This window comes from Capricornis sumatraensis, chromosome 9 (assembly GCF_032405125.1).
Source record: "Capricornis sumatraensis isolate serow.1 chromosome 9, serow.2, whole genome shotgun sequence".
Classification (NCBI taxonomy): Eukaryota; Metazoa; Chordata; class Mammalia; order Artiodactyla; family Bovidae; genus Capricornis; species Capricornis sumatraensis.
The window spans coordinates 42,665,435-42,681,363 of NC_091077.1; the positions used below are offsets into that span (position 1 = coordinate 42,665,435).

General features: G+C 51.1%; 1 protein-coding gene across 2 annotated transcripts; it reads right to left on the minus strand.

Moving 5' to 3' along the window:
* Positions 1-5,899: 5,899 nt before the first annotated feature.
* Positions 5,900-15,929, minus strand: PLPP2 (phospholipid phosphatase 2). 2 transcript variants are annotated; one of them, XM_068980247.1, is made up of 6 exons: positions 15,823-15,929; positions 12,603-12,754; positions 12,177-12,451; positions 6,976-7,033; positions 6,584-6,760; positions 5,900-6,341 (listed from the first exon to the last, which is right to left on the minus strand). In XM_068980247.1, the coding sequence occupies exons 1-6, from the start codon at positions 15,872-15,874 to the stop codon at positions 6,192-6,194; spliced, it is 864 nt and encodes a 287-aa protein (XP_068836348.1). In that variant the 5' UTR covers positions 15,875-15,929; the 3' UTR covers positions 5,900-6,191. The 2 variants fall into 2 exon arrangements, with proteins under 2 accessions (XP_068836348.1, XP_068836350.1); XM_068980249.1 differs by having other exon boundaries at positions 15,864-15,928.

Below are 15,929 nucleotides of genomic sequence, written 5' to 3' on the forward strand. Positions count from 1 at the left end.
TGTGGGGAAGAGGGGCACAGCAACAGGGGCTCTGCCTGCAAACCCCAGAACCACTCCCAGATCAGTTCCAGAACTGCTCCTGGAGTGGAAAGGAGAAGCAGGTCTCCCACCTACTAGACATGGAGGAAGGGGGTGCGGTGGGCAGGTCTGGGTCTTCACTGCGGCAATGGCTTTTTGTCTTGCAGCAAGCAGGGGGCTACTCTCTAGTTGAGGTGCACGGGCTTCTCATTGCACTGGCTTCTCTTGTTGCAGAGCTCAGGCTCTAGAGCACGTGGGCTTCAGTAGTTGTGGTAAACAGGCTTATTTGTTCCATGGTATGTGGGATCTTCCCAGACCAGGGACTGAACACATGTCCCTTGCATTAGCAGGCAAATGTTCAGCCATTGCACCACCAGGGAAGTCCGGTGACTTCCACGTTCTTTGACTTCAATCGTGGCAATATTTTCTGGATCTGTCTAGTCTGCAAGGGTAACAAAAGCAGAATAAGCCAATGGGATTCCATCCAACTGAAAAGCTTTTCAGTGGTGACAAAGGAAACCCTCCACAAAATGAAAAGGCAGCCTGCTGCATGTGAGACAATACTTGCAAACCATACATGTAAAAAAAAGAGTTCATATTCAAAACAGACCAAGAATTCACACAATTCAAACTCCAAAAGACTGAAAACACAACTAAAAAATTGGCAGAAGATTAACATATATACACGGATCAGTTCAGTTACTCAGTCGTGTCCAACTCTTGCGACCCCATGAATCACAGCATGCCAGGCCTCCCTGTCCATCACCAACTCCCAGAGTTTACCCAAACTCATGTCCATCACATTGATGATGCCATCCAGCCATCTCATCCTCTGTCGTCCCCTTCTCCTCCTGCCCCCAATCCCTCCCAGCATCAGGGTCTTTTCCAGTGAGTCAACTCTTCGCATGAGGTGGCCAAAGTATTGGAGTTTCAGCTTTAGCATCAGTCCTTCCAATGAACACCCAGGACTGATCTCCTTTCAGATGGATACTATCTATAAAATAGAGAACTAACGAGAACCTACTGAATAGCAACAGGGAACCCTACTCAGTGCTTTATGATGACCTAAATGGGAAGGAAATCCAAAGAGATACACATATACGTATAGCTGATTCACTTTACTGTACAGCAGTAACACTGATAAGCAACTATACTCCAATAAAAACTAATTTTTAAAAAGTTTTTTCATCATTAAAAACCCAACTCTTAGCTTTAATCTTTTATGTTGTTCTCCTGTTCTCTATTGTATTTATTTCTGTTCTAAACTTTATTTTTTCCTTCTAATTTTGGTTCAAGTTTTTCAATAGTTCCTTGAAATCTAAGGGTGCTTACTGGAGATTTTTTTCCCTTTTTAATACAGGCATTTATCACTATAAACTTCCCTCCTAGTACTGCTTTTACTGCATCTCACAAATTTTGGTAATTTGTTTTCATTTTTGTCTCAAGATACTTTTAAATTAACTTTTTATTTCTTCTTTGGCCCACTGATTATTCAAAGTGTATTGTTTGATTTTCACCTATTTGTGAATTTTCCAGTTTTCCTTCTACTGTTGATTTCTAGTTTTCTTTCACTGTGGTCAGAAAAGACTCTTGGAATATCAGTCTTAAGACTTGTGACTTGAGAATGTGCAATACATACTTGTGAAGAATGTATACCCTGCTGTTGGGCTAAAAGTTATACATATGTTGGTTAGGTTCATTTGGTCTGTGGTGTTGTTATTCAAGTCCACTGATTTGGGGGGGGAGGGGCGGTGATCATTAGTTGTTAGATCTACCCATTATCAAAAGTGGATAGTATAGTCTCCACTATAATTGTATGGTTATTTCTCCCTTCAGTTTAGTATATGCAGAAAACTCCAGTTAATGGATATAGATACTCAGCCACCAAGCAAGTGGAGCTGTCGTCCACTCCTTAAGATTTTGACCTTAATCCCATCCTAACCCTAACTTCTGACCCTAACCTTAACCCCTAAAGGAAATCAGTCCCAAATACTCATTGGAGGGACTAATGCTGAAACTGAAGCTCCAATACTTTGGTCACCTGATGTGAAAAACTGACTCATTAGAAAAGACCCTGATGCTGGGAAAGACTGAAGGCAGGAAGAAAAGGGGACAACAAAGGACAAGATGCCTGGATGGCATCACCAACTCAGTGTACATGAGTTTGAGCAAGCTCTGGGAGATGGTGAAGGACAGGGAAGTCAGGTGTCCTGCAGTCCATGGGGTCGTAAAGAGTCAGACACACTGTGCAACTGAACAAACAAACTTAACCCCTACCCTTCACTTCACCTCAGAACCTTAACCCTAATTCTAAATTTAATTCTCTAAATAGTGGGGGAGAGGTAAAATTTTTTTTTAATTCTCTAAATATTTCAATAGTATTCCTCTGATGACAGAAATGTCCTTTATCTTCTCCTCTGCCTTCAGTGACTGATAAACTGGATTTTTGTTACGTTAAATTGAATTTTAAAAGCCTCGTGTCATCAGTGGCTTGCATATTTGGACAAAGCCCCATCTGGTGCCCTGGAGTTGATGTGAGAGGTCAGTATTTTCTCTGGAGGCCAAGAAGAGATGTGCACGGCAGGGATCTGTGTACCTGGATAGGGTAGAAGCCTGTGGTCAAGCGATTCCAGCCTTCTTCCAGTTGGAAATTCTTAGTGCCCTAGATTCACCCAACAACGTGGCTTTCAATTGTACAAACTGGGCTGCTTGGTTCCCCAAAAGTCACACTGAGAAAAATGAGGCCAACAGAAGAAACTTTAAATTCTAAGTTTATGTCAGACATGGGAAGTCCGCAGGCTGACAGAGACCCTGGAGCTGTCCAGCTGCTGAAAATATGCTGGAAGAGGCTTAAGAAAAATCACCGGTTTTAAAAGTTGCAGTACCAACTGCTCCCCCATAAGAGGCGCTCGACGGCTGACAGCATTCAGGGGGCTAGACAAGCAGGCTTGAGGCTACTAAGTTCCAGGAAGAATGCCAGTCCACATGGCCTCAGGGGGCGACCCCCCACATGGAGACCCCCCTACGAATGGCCTGTCCTCGCTCAGACAGACATGAACATGGTGAGACATGAGGACACCACATCCACTGCTTTTGGTTATCAAGAGCTGAAACTTCCACAGTCACCAACATTACAAAGAGCTTCAATTAGGATTTTAGGTTGTTACAACTTAAACAGTGAATGAGCAAATGAATACATGATTTTTCAACTTAGGAAGATTTACTTAGGTAGAGTTTTCCTGTTTTGAACTAATGGAAAATTTTTCAAAATACAGTACAGAGAGTGACACAATGGATACCTATACGCCAGCAATTACTAAATTACTAAATGTTGCCACATTTTCATCCCATTTTTGTCTTGTGAAATACTGCCAGTCACAGCCCTTGAAAAGTTTCATTCCTGTACTCTTCAGTGTGTGTGTGCGTGCACGTACACACACGCATGCACATGCATGCTCAGTCGTGTCTGATTCTTTGCAATCACATGGACTATAGCCCGCCAGGCTCCTCTGTCCATGAGATTTTCCAGGCAGGAATACTGGAGTGAGTTGCCATTTCCTCCTCCAAATACTCTTCAGTATGCACCTGTAAAAAAGCAAGGATGACTTCCCACAAAACCACAGCACTGTGTCACACTTCACAAACAACAGAAATTCCTGCATGTGGTTCAATACTCAAGTTAGGAGGGGTTTTCCAAAGCCTACTAACATCTGATGGTAGGGCGATATTGAACATCGAGAGCATACCATGAGAAATGATATTTACCTGGCTAAGAATCTAGGAGCTGCCCATGAGAATCAACTAAATACCCCCACCACCATTCCCCACTGTATAGAGAGGAAAAAAGAAAAGTACAATTTTTGATGTAGAACCATAAGGAGCATAAACCTCAGATTACACATAAGAGCTTCCCACAGCTTCGTCTGGGTGTAGCAATAAGTTCCAGTGTGATCATATACTGATGCCTGGATTCGTAAGAATCAGTGAACCTGAGACAGAGCATCTCTGCTCTTCTCAGTAAGATGCAGGCCAGTGCATGCACCACCCCCCAAGGGTGAGCTGCCTGAAGACCCTTTGGGGATGGACTCTGCTCTCACGCTGTGGTTCCTTGGGGTCTTTGTTGAGCCCGAGACCCTCCCAGAGTCAAAGCCAAGAACCATACTCTCATCTCCCTCCTCCTGCGCTTCTGCTCCTCAAGGTCATTGGGGCTATGGAGTTCTTCATCTCCAGGGAGGGCTGCTAGGCTCCATGTTTGCCTCCAAGCATTAAACTATTCTGCTCAGTCCTGCAAGGGCTTCAGAATAAGATGGGTTCTAGGTGCAGATAAAATGGAAACAGAAGCTTAAAAAGAAACCACCCATTTTGGTCAGATCTTTGATGAAGATTAAACTTCCTACTCACACTGTGACTGCACAGATGAGCTCTGTGCACTCAGAAAGTTTCAGGGACACTGGCCCATCGGTGGCCAGGCCCAGAAGCTCCAGTGTCACCTTGGACACCTTCCTGGCGCCGGGAGTCCAGCCCTCGCTGTCTGCTTCACTTCCGGACTCCCACTAGGGCCCACGCTTCCCTCTACTGCCCGTTCTCTAAATTTTTCCCAATTACGAAGTCTCCCCCTCAGAGCTTTCAAACCCATTTTCCCTTTTGGAGGTGTGTTTGTGGCCACATCTGTGCTGCTTCCCTGACATTGACTGATGTGGACGGTGAGGGAGGGGTTCCCATTCCAGGGCAGAGGACGCAGGGGCTATGTACACAGGGTCCATGTAGCAGGAGGGGCGGAGTCAGCTTGACTGAGAGAGTGGGGGGACTGGGAGCTTCAGGGGCTCAGCTGCAGGTGGGCACTGCTGAGATGGGACAATTGGGGAGCAGGGGTCCCGGTCACGAAAGGGGAGCGACTCTGAGCCCTGGGTGGGAAGGGGGTGCATATATCCCTGAGCAGAAATGGGACAAGGAGCCTGCTCCAGGCCCAAACAGCACATGTCATCTTCCACATAACAACCCTGGCAGAATGGGGAACTGCCCCCTCACTGAACCTGGGCACAGCTCTGCACACAGTCATCTCTGGGGTGCTGGCCATGCTCCTTAGTTCAGTTCAGTCACTCAGTCGTGTCCAACTCTTTGCAACCCCATGAATCGCAGTATGCCAGGCCTCCCTGTCCATCACCAACTACCGGAGTTCACTCAAACTCATGTCCATCGAGTCAGTGATGCCATCCAGACATCTCATCCTCTGTCATCCCCTTCTTCTCCTGCCCCCAATCCCTCCCAGCATCAGAGTCTTTTCCAATGAGTCAACTCTTCGCATGAGGTGGCCAAAGTATTGGAGTTTCAGCTTTAGCATCAGTCCTTCCAAAGAACACCCAGGACTAATCTCCTTTAGAATGGACTGGTTGGATCTCCTTGCAGTCCAAGGGACTCTCAAGAGTCTTCTCCAACATCATAGTTCAAAAGCATCAATTATCCTACCCACATCCAAATCTCTGGCCTGCTCCGGGTGCCCCAGCAGACACCTCCTTACTGTGGAGACACTTCTCCACCCAACCAGGACTCAGGCCTCTCCTAGCCTCTCAGGCCTTGGGGGCCAAACAAGAGCAGGTACCTTTTGTTCAGGGCTCCCTCCCTCTGCAGGGTGACCCCCAACCTTAGCATAGGCCTGCAGCAGACTGGACCAGTCTGGCAGTCGGCTTTCCTTCCAATTACCTCTCGCCCATAAGACCAGAGTAGCAACCCAGGCATGGCTGACCCACCCAGCTATGTCCACACCTGGGCCCAGCTGAGCCCCCGACCAGCAAGCACCCCCGCTGTAGGAACAGAGTCCTCAGAACGGCCACAAGAAACAGGTACTGATAACATTCGTCAAGCAAATGCCCTATTTTACTAAAAATCCATGTATACATTACATTTTACAAAAACAGCATCCATCAGGACCTCTCAGTCCCTTCCCTAAGCCAACAAAAGATGGGGGCTCTGAGGAAGCGTTCCCCTCCAAATGCTAGGGCTGCCCCAGGCATCCTCAGACGCCTGGTCCAGTGCACAGAAGGTGGAGTTAGTGAAGTCCCTGCCAGGATCCAGCCTGGGGCCTGTGCAGGGCCCTCACCATGCTGGGTGAGGGGCCTGCCAGGACCACGGACATGCTGCCCCCACCAGAGCCCCAGCTGGATGCAGCTCCGGCCTCAGGAGGAAGACACAGGATACCCGTAGTGGTTGTGGTCAGTCTCGCCCAGGGCCAGCGTCAGAGACAGGCTGGGCTTCCGTTCCAGCTCCTCCTCCTCCGGGCAGTGCTGAGGGGGCCGAGCTTTGAAGAAGTCTGAGACGTACCGGACCTGGCAGAGAAGAGGGAGGCAGGAGCTGCTTGAGTGGTAACAGGACAGGCCAGGCAGGCTGGGCACAGTGGGGCAGGGGAGCCCAGGAGTTGGAGGGCCTCTAGTGGGGAATCAGTGAGAGAGCAGAGTTGGGGTCTGAAGGGAAGATGGGAGCACAGGGCAAGGGTCTTGGAGAGGCAGCCCAGAGAGGGCAGGGGTCCCAGAGTGGGGTCAGGGCAGGGGGTCGGGGCCTGGGAGCTCACAGTGAGGCTGGCCACCAGCGCCCCCTGCAGGAGGCCGACGAGAACGTCACTCCAGTGGTGTTTGTGGTCAGACACGCGGGTGTAGCCCACGTACAGGGCGAAGGCTACCAGGAAGAACTGAACGGTGGGCCGCAGCAGCCGTGCCCACTTCCAGCAGAGCCGGGCCTGCACATAGAGCTGGGGTCCGAGAGCAGAGTCAGCTGGGCACCCGCCAGGCCCACCCTGCCCGCCGCATGGACGGCGACCCTGGGGCCACAAGCCTAGAATCCCCAGACACGGGGGCCCCAGTTTTTATCAACATGGCAGAACCCCCACCTCCGCCCTGGCTCTCCCAAGGCCCAGGGAAGGGCTGCCCATGGCCACAACACGCCAGTCACAGACAGCAGACTCACCGCCAAGAATACCATGCAGTACATGCCAAAGGAGGAGTGTCCGGAGTAGAAGGACAGCCTGAGAGACAGAGGGTGGTGGGGGTCAGGGGGTGGTGTGGAGAGGGCAGCCAAAGGATTTACTCGGTTCTCAACCTCCAGACACCCGGCCCCCACCTCGCCCCCCCAGGGTCCAGGACTTTATGTAAAAACACGGCGAGCGCTGGATGCCCTTAGTCCTTCCCCTTCCAATTTTCTGACCATGTGGTCAAGTCTCATGGGCTTTAAGGCATCACCACGAAGCTGCTTCAGGCCCTGAAGGCAGAACCCAGGGCCCACAACTGGGTCCAGACAGCAGCTCCACTTTCACTGTGTTTCTTCTCAAGATTATTCTCCACCTGTGCTCACTGATATAAGGTTTGCATTTTCTTTTTATAGAATTTCAAGTTTTAACAAAGGACATCAAAGGAGTAAGTCAAGGCTGTATATTGTCTCCTTGGTTATTTAACTTATATGCAGAGTACAGCATGCGAAATGACAGGCTGGAAGAAGCTCAAGCTGGAATCAAGACTGCCAGGAAAAATATCAATAACCTCAGATAAGCAGATGACACCACCCTTATGGCAGAAAGTGAAGAGGAACTAAACAGCCTCTTGATGAAGGTGAAAGAGGAGAGTGAAAAGGCTGGCTTAAAACTCAACACTCAAAAAACAAAGATCATGGCATCTGGTCCCATCACAAATAGATGGGGGAAAAATGGAAACAGTGACAGACTTTATTTTCTTGGGCTCTAAAATCACTGAGGATGGTGACTGCAGCCATGAAATTAAGACACTTGCTCCTTGGAAGAAAAGCTATGACAAACCTACACAACGTATTAAAAAGCAGAGACATCACTATGCCAACAAATGTCTGCACAGTAAAAGCTATGGTTTTTCCAGTAGTCAAGTATGGGTGTGAGTTGGACCATAAAGAAGGCTGGGCATTAAAAAATTGATGCTTTTGAACTGTGGTGCTAGAGAAGACTCTTGACAGTCCCGTGGACTGCAAGGAGATCAAACCAGTCAATCCTAAAGGAAATCAACCCTGAATATTCACTGGAAGGACTGATGCTGAAGCTGAAGCTGCAATTCTTTGGCCACCTCATGCAGAGAGTCGACTCACTAGAAAAGACCCTGATTCTGGGAAAGATTGAAGGCAGGAAGAGAAGGGGATGACAGAAAATGAGACGGCTGGATGACATCGCCAACTCAGTGGACATGAGTTTGAGCAAGCTCCAGGAGACGGTGAAGAACAGGGAAGCCTGGTATGGTGCAGTCCATGGGGTCATGAGGAGTCAGACACAACTAAGCAACTGAACAAAAACAAAGGACATCAATGGACAAGAAAGAAAATGGCAGATTGAGAGACCCCACCCCATGAAAGCAACTGGAAAACTGACAATGGTCAGAACCAGACTGGTGGTGGCATGTGAACCAGAGAAAGGAGCAGACCTACCTCCCAACGCCTGAGACGGTACGGTCCTGACCAGTGCCTCTCTGGAGCACTGTCCATAAATACTGACAGCAAATGCAATAGTCAGCACTGCCTGGGGCAGTAAATGCAGCAGGATAAGAAGGCTAGCCAAGAGGAAAGGCCAGGGTGAGCTGCTCTGCAGAATGAGGCTGGGAATCCGGGGGTCAGGCTGGGCCCATCAGCAAAGACCTGCCAAGGTGCTCCACTCTCCGCTCTGGCCAACTCGCAGACGTGTCAACTGACACGGCCCACGTGGCACATGTACCCCAACATATACACGTACCCACACAGCACACATACCCCAAAACACACATAGGGCACACATACCCCAACACAGCACACAAACCCCAACACACACGTACCCCACACGGCATACATACCCCAACACAGCAATGTACCCCAACACAGCAACTCACCCCAACACACACATACCCCACACAGCACACTTACTCTGACACACACTACCACAACTCAGCACACATAAAACAACATGGCACATGTACCCAACACGGCACAAGTACCCCCCACAGCACACCTACTCCAACACACACACACCCCAGTATACAAACTCCAACATGGCAGATGTACCTCACCATGGCACATGTACCCCAACACACACATAACCTCAGCATTCACGTACCCCACACAGCACACAAAGCCCATCTGTAAAATGAAAACTTTTCTTACGTGGTTCCAGGTATTTAAGGACATATCTGTCTACTCACTAGCCTATCACTCAGCTAACAGCACAACTTCACAGCCACTCGTGACAAAGAACAAAGACTTTACAAAATTAGTTCAGAACACTTACCTAGCAAACAACCAATGCCAACAAACAGCAAAACAATAGAAGAATCTGATTTCCAGATGTATGCTACATTATAGGTATATATGCTGCATTATAACATTAAAAATGCTCAGGGAAAGGGGACACATATATACCTGTAGCCAATTCCTGTTGATGTATGGCAAAAACCATCACAATATTATAATTATCCTCCAATTAAAATTAATTAATTAATTTAAAGAAAACTGCCCAGGGACTTCTCTGGTGATCCAGTGGCTAACCCTCCCCACTCCCAGTGCAGGCAGCCCAGCTCCCTCCTTGGTCAGGGATCTAGATCCCACATGCTACAGCTAAAATAGACCTTGTGCAGCAAAGTAAGTAAATAAGTAAACAGTTTATTTATGTAAAAAAAAAAAGGCAAGTTTTCAACAACAATAAATATTTATAATAGATGCACAAAAAAATGTGGGAAATGCCCAGGGGGGAAAAAGTCGATTCCTAGAAGCAGTCGCTAAGAGACTCAGATATCAGACTTACTAGATAAAGCCTTCTTTTTTTTTTTTTAAGTTTGGTAGATAAAGACTTTTAATCTGCCATTTAAAATATGTTCAGAGAGCTAAAGTGAGAATGATGTCTGACCAAATAGAAGAGTACCAAAAAGAAACAGAAGTTGTAAGAAGGAATCAAATAGAAATTCTGGAGTTCAAAACTACAGTATGTGGAAGATGAAATCACCAGAGGGGCTCAAAAGCAGACTGTGCAGGCAGAAGAGCATGTGAACATGGAGACAGGTTAATCAAGACTTTTGGTCTAAGGAACAAAAAATGAAAAGAATGGAGAAAGTTCAATGAACTTCAGTCTTGTGGAACACCATCCAATGTACCAACATAGGTAAAACAGGAGTCCCAAAAGGAGAACAGAGAAAGGGGCAGAAAGAATATTTGAAGAGGAAATGACTAATAACTTCCCATGTTTGATGATAAACATCCATCCACACACCCCAAAGGCTCAATGAACTCCAAACAGGATAAACTCTAAGACAGCACAGCACAGTCAAGCTACCAAAAGATGGTGAAGATCTCAAGAGCTGCAAGAGAAGGCATTCGTTGTGTACAAGAAATCCTCAATAAGATGAACAGTTAATTTCCCATCAGAAACCATGGAGGCCAGAAGGATTCCAAGTACTGAGAGAAAACCCTGTGAATCATGAATTCTACACGTGGCAAAATGATCCTGTAAAAATAAAAAGAAGTTAGACATTTCCAAACAAACAAGAACCAGTAAAATCCATAGCTGATGTGCCTACAAGCTCTGTGAGAAATGTTAAAGGGAGTCTTCCATGGAGGAATGAAGGGTACTAGTCAGTAACTCAGATCTACAAAAAAGACACCTAAGACACCAGTAAAAGTAATTACAAAACATAAACAGCAGTGTGAATGCATTCTGGTGTATAATCCTATTTTTCCCTACGTGATTTAGAAAAAAATAAAAATCAGCTACACTAAAGAAAAAAAACCAGACTAACTGGATCATTCCACAGTAGATATCACATCATTATGCTATACATCTGAAAGCAATACAATGCGGCAACTATGGGTTTCCCAGATGGCACTAGTGGTAAAGAACCTACCTGCCAATGCAGGAGACATAAGAGACACGGGTTTGATCCCTGAGTTGGGTAGATCCCCTGGAGGACAGGGTTTCCCTGGTGGCTCAGTGGGTAAAAGAATCTGCCTGCATTGCAGGAGACTGGGTTCGATCCCTTGGTCAGGAAGACCCCTTGTCCCGAGAAGGACATGGGAACCCACTGGACGGAGGAGTCTGGCGGGCTACAGTCCATGGGGTCGCAAAGAGTCAGACAGGACTGAGCAACTAAACCACCACCTGGAGGACATAGCAACCCACTCCAGTATTCTTGCCTGGAGAATCCCATGGACAGAGGAGCCTGGCGGGCTACCAGCCCATTGGGTTGCAGAGAAAAAACTGAGGTGACTTAGCATGGCAAATATAGCTTAATTTTTTTAAAACCATATAAAACAGTTATTATAAAAATCTATGTTGATGAGTACATGGTGTATAAAGATAAAATCTGTAACAATAACCTCATAAGGGGGTGGAAATATATGGCTGCAAACGTTTTGCACAATAAGTACTTATGAACAGAAAAAGCAGTAATGGGGAAAAAAGCAGTAATGGAGAAATTTTTTTAAAAGATACAGTATAGAGAAAACAAATAACAAGACAAAGGATATTCACTGTGAGAAAAGGATCAATCCATCCAGAGATATAATAACAAAGATACAAGCACCTAAACTTGGAAACACTGCAGAATCCAAACCTAAAAGGACAGAGGGTGTGATTCCACTGACAGGAAATGTTCAAAACAAGCCCATCCACAGACACAGAGTGGGTTCCTGGTTGTCAGGGGCTGGGGTGGGGGTGACAGCTCCTGGGTGTGGGCTTTGTGTGTGTGTGATGAAAATATTCTAGAATATTAGAGGGAAACGGATACACACCTGGGAATGCACTAGAAACCAACAAATTGTGCATATTAAGATGGTTAAACTGGTGGATTTTATGTTTGGGGAATTTTATTAAATTTTTAAAGAAGGAAAATAGGACATCAATCAAATGAAAAGTTCACCAGTAGAGATGGTGAGAGGACAGAGCAGAACGTGAGGGTGGGGGCCTGACATTTCAGGGAAGTGGGTCACCCCTCCTGACACCTCCTGCTCTGCCCCAGGGCCAGATACCCCAGCCCCACCTAAGCTCCCTGCTGGCATGATGCAGGCATGGGCACCTCCAGGCCTTGCTCCTGCCCGTTCTCCGCACCTTCTCAACCTGGCAGCTCACCCCACAATACCCAGCTCCTGAGGGCCCTTCTGCAACCCCCACCCTCCTCCCCACTGGGAGCACTGCCCACCTGGACTCCGTGACGTTAGCAGGGCTCCCCCTGCACACCTCCACCTGCACGTACGCCGAGCAGTTGACGCGGCTCCAGTCAGGGTCACACACAGCCAGGAAGTTGGGCCGCAGGCGGCCGGTCATGTACTTGGCCAGGTCTGTCAGGGACTGGCTCACTGCCGCCCCAAACAGGAACGTCCCCACCACCTTGTAGAGGGCGGCCAGGTAGTTGTTGAAATCAGAGCGGGAGTAGAGGCGGTCCGTGTACACCAGGTAGGCTTCCCCGGCCGACACCTGCAGGCAGCAGCCGGAGGCTTCAGGGTTCCCAGCCTCTCTGAGGTCAGCGGGGAGCTGGGGACCCCAAGAGGGCTCTCTTCCGCACAAACGCCACCCCAGGCAGCCCTCCAACGCCCCAGCCACCGCCCCGCACACCCTCCTGCCTTACAAGGATGACAGTGGCTGTGATGATGACCCCGGCCATGAGCCCATGGGTGATGGTGTCTGGACGGTAGGGGTATCGGATGGAGTCATCTCCACAGTAGAAACCTCGCTTGTACGGAGTGTTGACGAACGTCAGGATGGCACAGGGCAGAGCGGCTGGGTGGGGTGGGGGGAGAGGAGGCCGGTAGCCATAAGGTGCTCCCTACAGCTGCTCCCCAGCTGAGCCCCACACCCAGCTGTGCCCTCGTCTGGCACCTGGACCCGGCCTCAGTCTCCCTCCAGGTCTCCTCACCTCCCTGCCCACCCGACAGTCAGAAGGAGCTTTCCTCACAGTAAGTGAGAGGTCGCCACCCTGGTTAAAACCCCTGTGATTCCCCTTCATCATCAGATCAACACTCAGGTCCTGCCCAGGCCAAGCATCCACCCTCTGCACACTGCCCACCCTCTCCCACCCCTTGCTTCCCCCTCCAGCCTCCTCCACTCTGCTCTTCACCCAAAGCCAGCAGGCAGCCACCCGGGCCTCTGCTCACAGCCCACTGGCTGCCCAGAACAGTTCTGACTGACTCCCGTCTGCCCCACTGACCACCCCACTCCTGGGGCCCCTCTCACAGCCTTTCTCCAGGGTCCTCACCTTGTGTAATCTGCAATAACCCTGTGATACCTGAATGACTCCCCAGACACTGCTCCCCCACAGTGAGCACCTGGGGGGCCTGTCATCATCAACGACTAGTCTCTGGAGCATTCTCAGGTGGGGCCTGGCAGAGGTAAGTATCTTCCCAGGTGGTGCTAGTGGTAAAGAACTCACCTGCCGATGCAGGAGATATAAGAGACTTGGGTTCGATCCCTGGGTTGGGAAGATCCCCTGGAGGAGGGCATGGCAACCCACTCCAGTATTCTTGCCTGGAGAATCCCATGGACAGAGGAACCTGGCAGGCTACAGTCCATAGTGTCGCAAAGAATCGGACACTACTTAAGTGACTACTTAAGCACACATACACACAAAATGAGAACGCCCTGCTTGTTCTAGGGTTGGCCACAGACCAGGAACACCTGGTGAGACATCTGCCTCCACACGCTGTCCCTGAGCCAGCCACACAGGGACCAGACAGGCCCAGCCCAGGCCAAGGAGCTCAATTCAAAGGTACATTCAGGAGTCACAAGTCATGATCAGACCCTGCCTGGCACAGCCGCAGGCCTGGAGTCCAGAGGCCCCAGGAGCCAAGGGCGGCTGGGACACAGGGCTCCCCGCACCCCCCCCCCCCCCAGGGTGGCAGCACAGTGACAAACCCAAGCAGAGTGCCCTTTGGCCCTGGCAGGGCAGGTGACATGTGAAAAACGGTGTGACCAGAGCAGGAGGAGGGCAGGGCCACACCCCCTTCCAAAGGTCAAGTTCAGAGCCTTGGGGACCACCCATGATGGTGCTGATGCTGGTAAAGGCTCAGTGAAGAACACAGAGGTCTGGCTCATGGAGCTGAGAGGCTGGGAATAAAAATAACAGGCATGGCAAGACTGGGAGGTGACCGTGGCTGTCAGTGGAGTGTTGGGCAGGACACATAAGGAAGGTGGCTTAGAAATTCAGAAGACATCTGGGGAAGAGCACCCCCAGAGGGGCGGCCAGTACAAAGGCTGGAGAGTGGAGAGCCGAGTGCTGGGGAGAGCGAGGTGGGGTGAGCATACGAGCAGGTTGGAGACAGAGAGGCTGAGGAGCAGAGGCCTGCAGGGGTGAGGAGAGGGGCTAGAAGAGGCTGAGAAACCAAGTCGAGCCCCACTTCCAAGGCCTGAGCAGAGCAGGGGCTCCCATGGGGGTTCCCATGGCAGGGGCCAGTGAGTCAACCTCCAACTCCTGTTCCCCAGGCCCAGCCCTTTCCCCTGGAGATCCTAATTTCCAGGGTCAGACCTGGGGCCAGGCTCTCCTGGGATTTAGGAGTCAGGTGTGCCCACGGCAGACACGCCAGAACCTTCCTGACCTGGTGTCGACCCCCGTGTTTCCCTCGGGGCCCTTGTCACCATCTAAAACTGAACTGCTGCTGTACTGAAGCTTCTCGACTGGGAGCTGGGTCGGCCTGGGCCCCAGTCCCTGGCACACGGGCAACCCTACCCAACCTAATCTCCCCTCAGTCACCCCTGGCCTGTGTGACCTCCAGAGGGAAGCCAAACATCCCTGGGTGGAAACTGGGGGACACGGCAGCACCCCCTCACAGGCTGACTGGAGGAAAAGGTTTAATTATCACAGGCGTCATAGTGTCTGGTATACAGTAAGCGCCACAAAAACGATTAAAGACGTACTCAGGAAAGGATGCCCAAGGTGGCCAGACACACACAACCCCCTCTCCCAGGACTTCCAGCTGCCACCTGGCCCTTCCCTAAAGGGGTCACTTCTGGGACGTGGGGGCAGGCACTGCCTCGGCCTGCAGCCAGGGCAGACCCCTCCCGTCCCAGAGGAGGCGCAGGAACCAGACTTGCGGGAGGGCAGTTGAGGCTGGAGGGGCCCCTCCCTGCGCAGGGGTAGAATTCCGGGGCCATTGTCCGCACATCCCCGGAGCAAACACTCAGCCTTTGTTTCCGAGCCCCTGGGGGGTGGGGGAGAGGGGGCTGGGGCTGCCCCTTCCCCCAACCTGGCCCGCAAACTCGCCCGACAGGTTTGATTCGCGCCACCCAGAGGCCCCCAGTTCGACAACAGCCGGGGGCCCGGTTTCTCTCCTGGCTCTCCCAGGCCGGAGACCGGAGGGCGAGTGTTCGAATCCCACCACCGCCTGGGCGCCCCCGGCCGGGGCTCCGCCCTCCCAAAACCAGCCGACCGGAGCAAGGCGCGCGGCGGAGGGCCTACAGGGGCGCCCCGCGGCCGCGCCCCCCGCCCTGCCAGCCCCACCCGGCCGCCGCCCGCGTGAATCACCAGCCCGGCCTGGCCAGTCGAGGCGGGCGGTGAAGGGGGTGGGGGTGGCGAGCGGCCCCGGAGGCGACTTCCTGCTGTCGCGGAGGGGCGAGGGACACCGACGCCTCCGACTGGAGACCCGCGGGGGAAACCAAGGCCCCGGAGGGCGCGCGCAGACGTCGCGGCCGGTGGAGGGGGCGAGGAGGTGAGCCAAGGCTCCGCCCACCTCCGGAGGCCTCCGAGGGGTGGGGGCCCTGCGGCCCCCACCGGTCCTGCAAAAGTTCGGGGGGATCGGGGACGGGGCCGCCCGGGAAGGGGTCTCCCCACGCCCCCAGGCCCCTGAGGCTCTTACCGACCAGCACGCACAGCACGTCGAGCAGTACGAAGACCCACCTCCGCTCCATGCTGCCCCCGCCCGGGCCGCGCCCGCGACCCCCGGCGCCCGTCCCACCGCGTCCC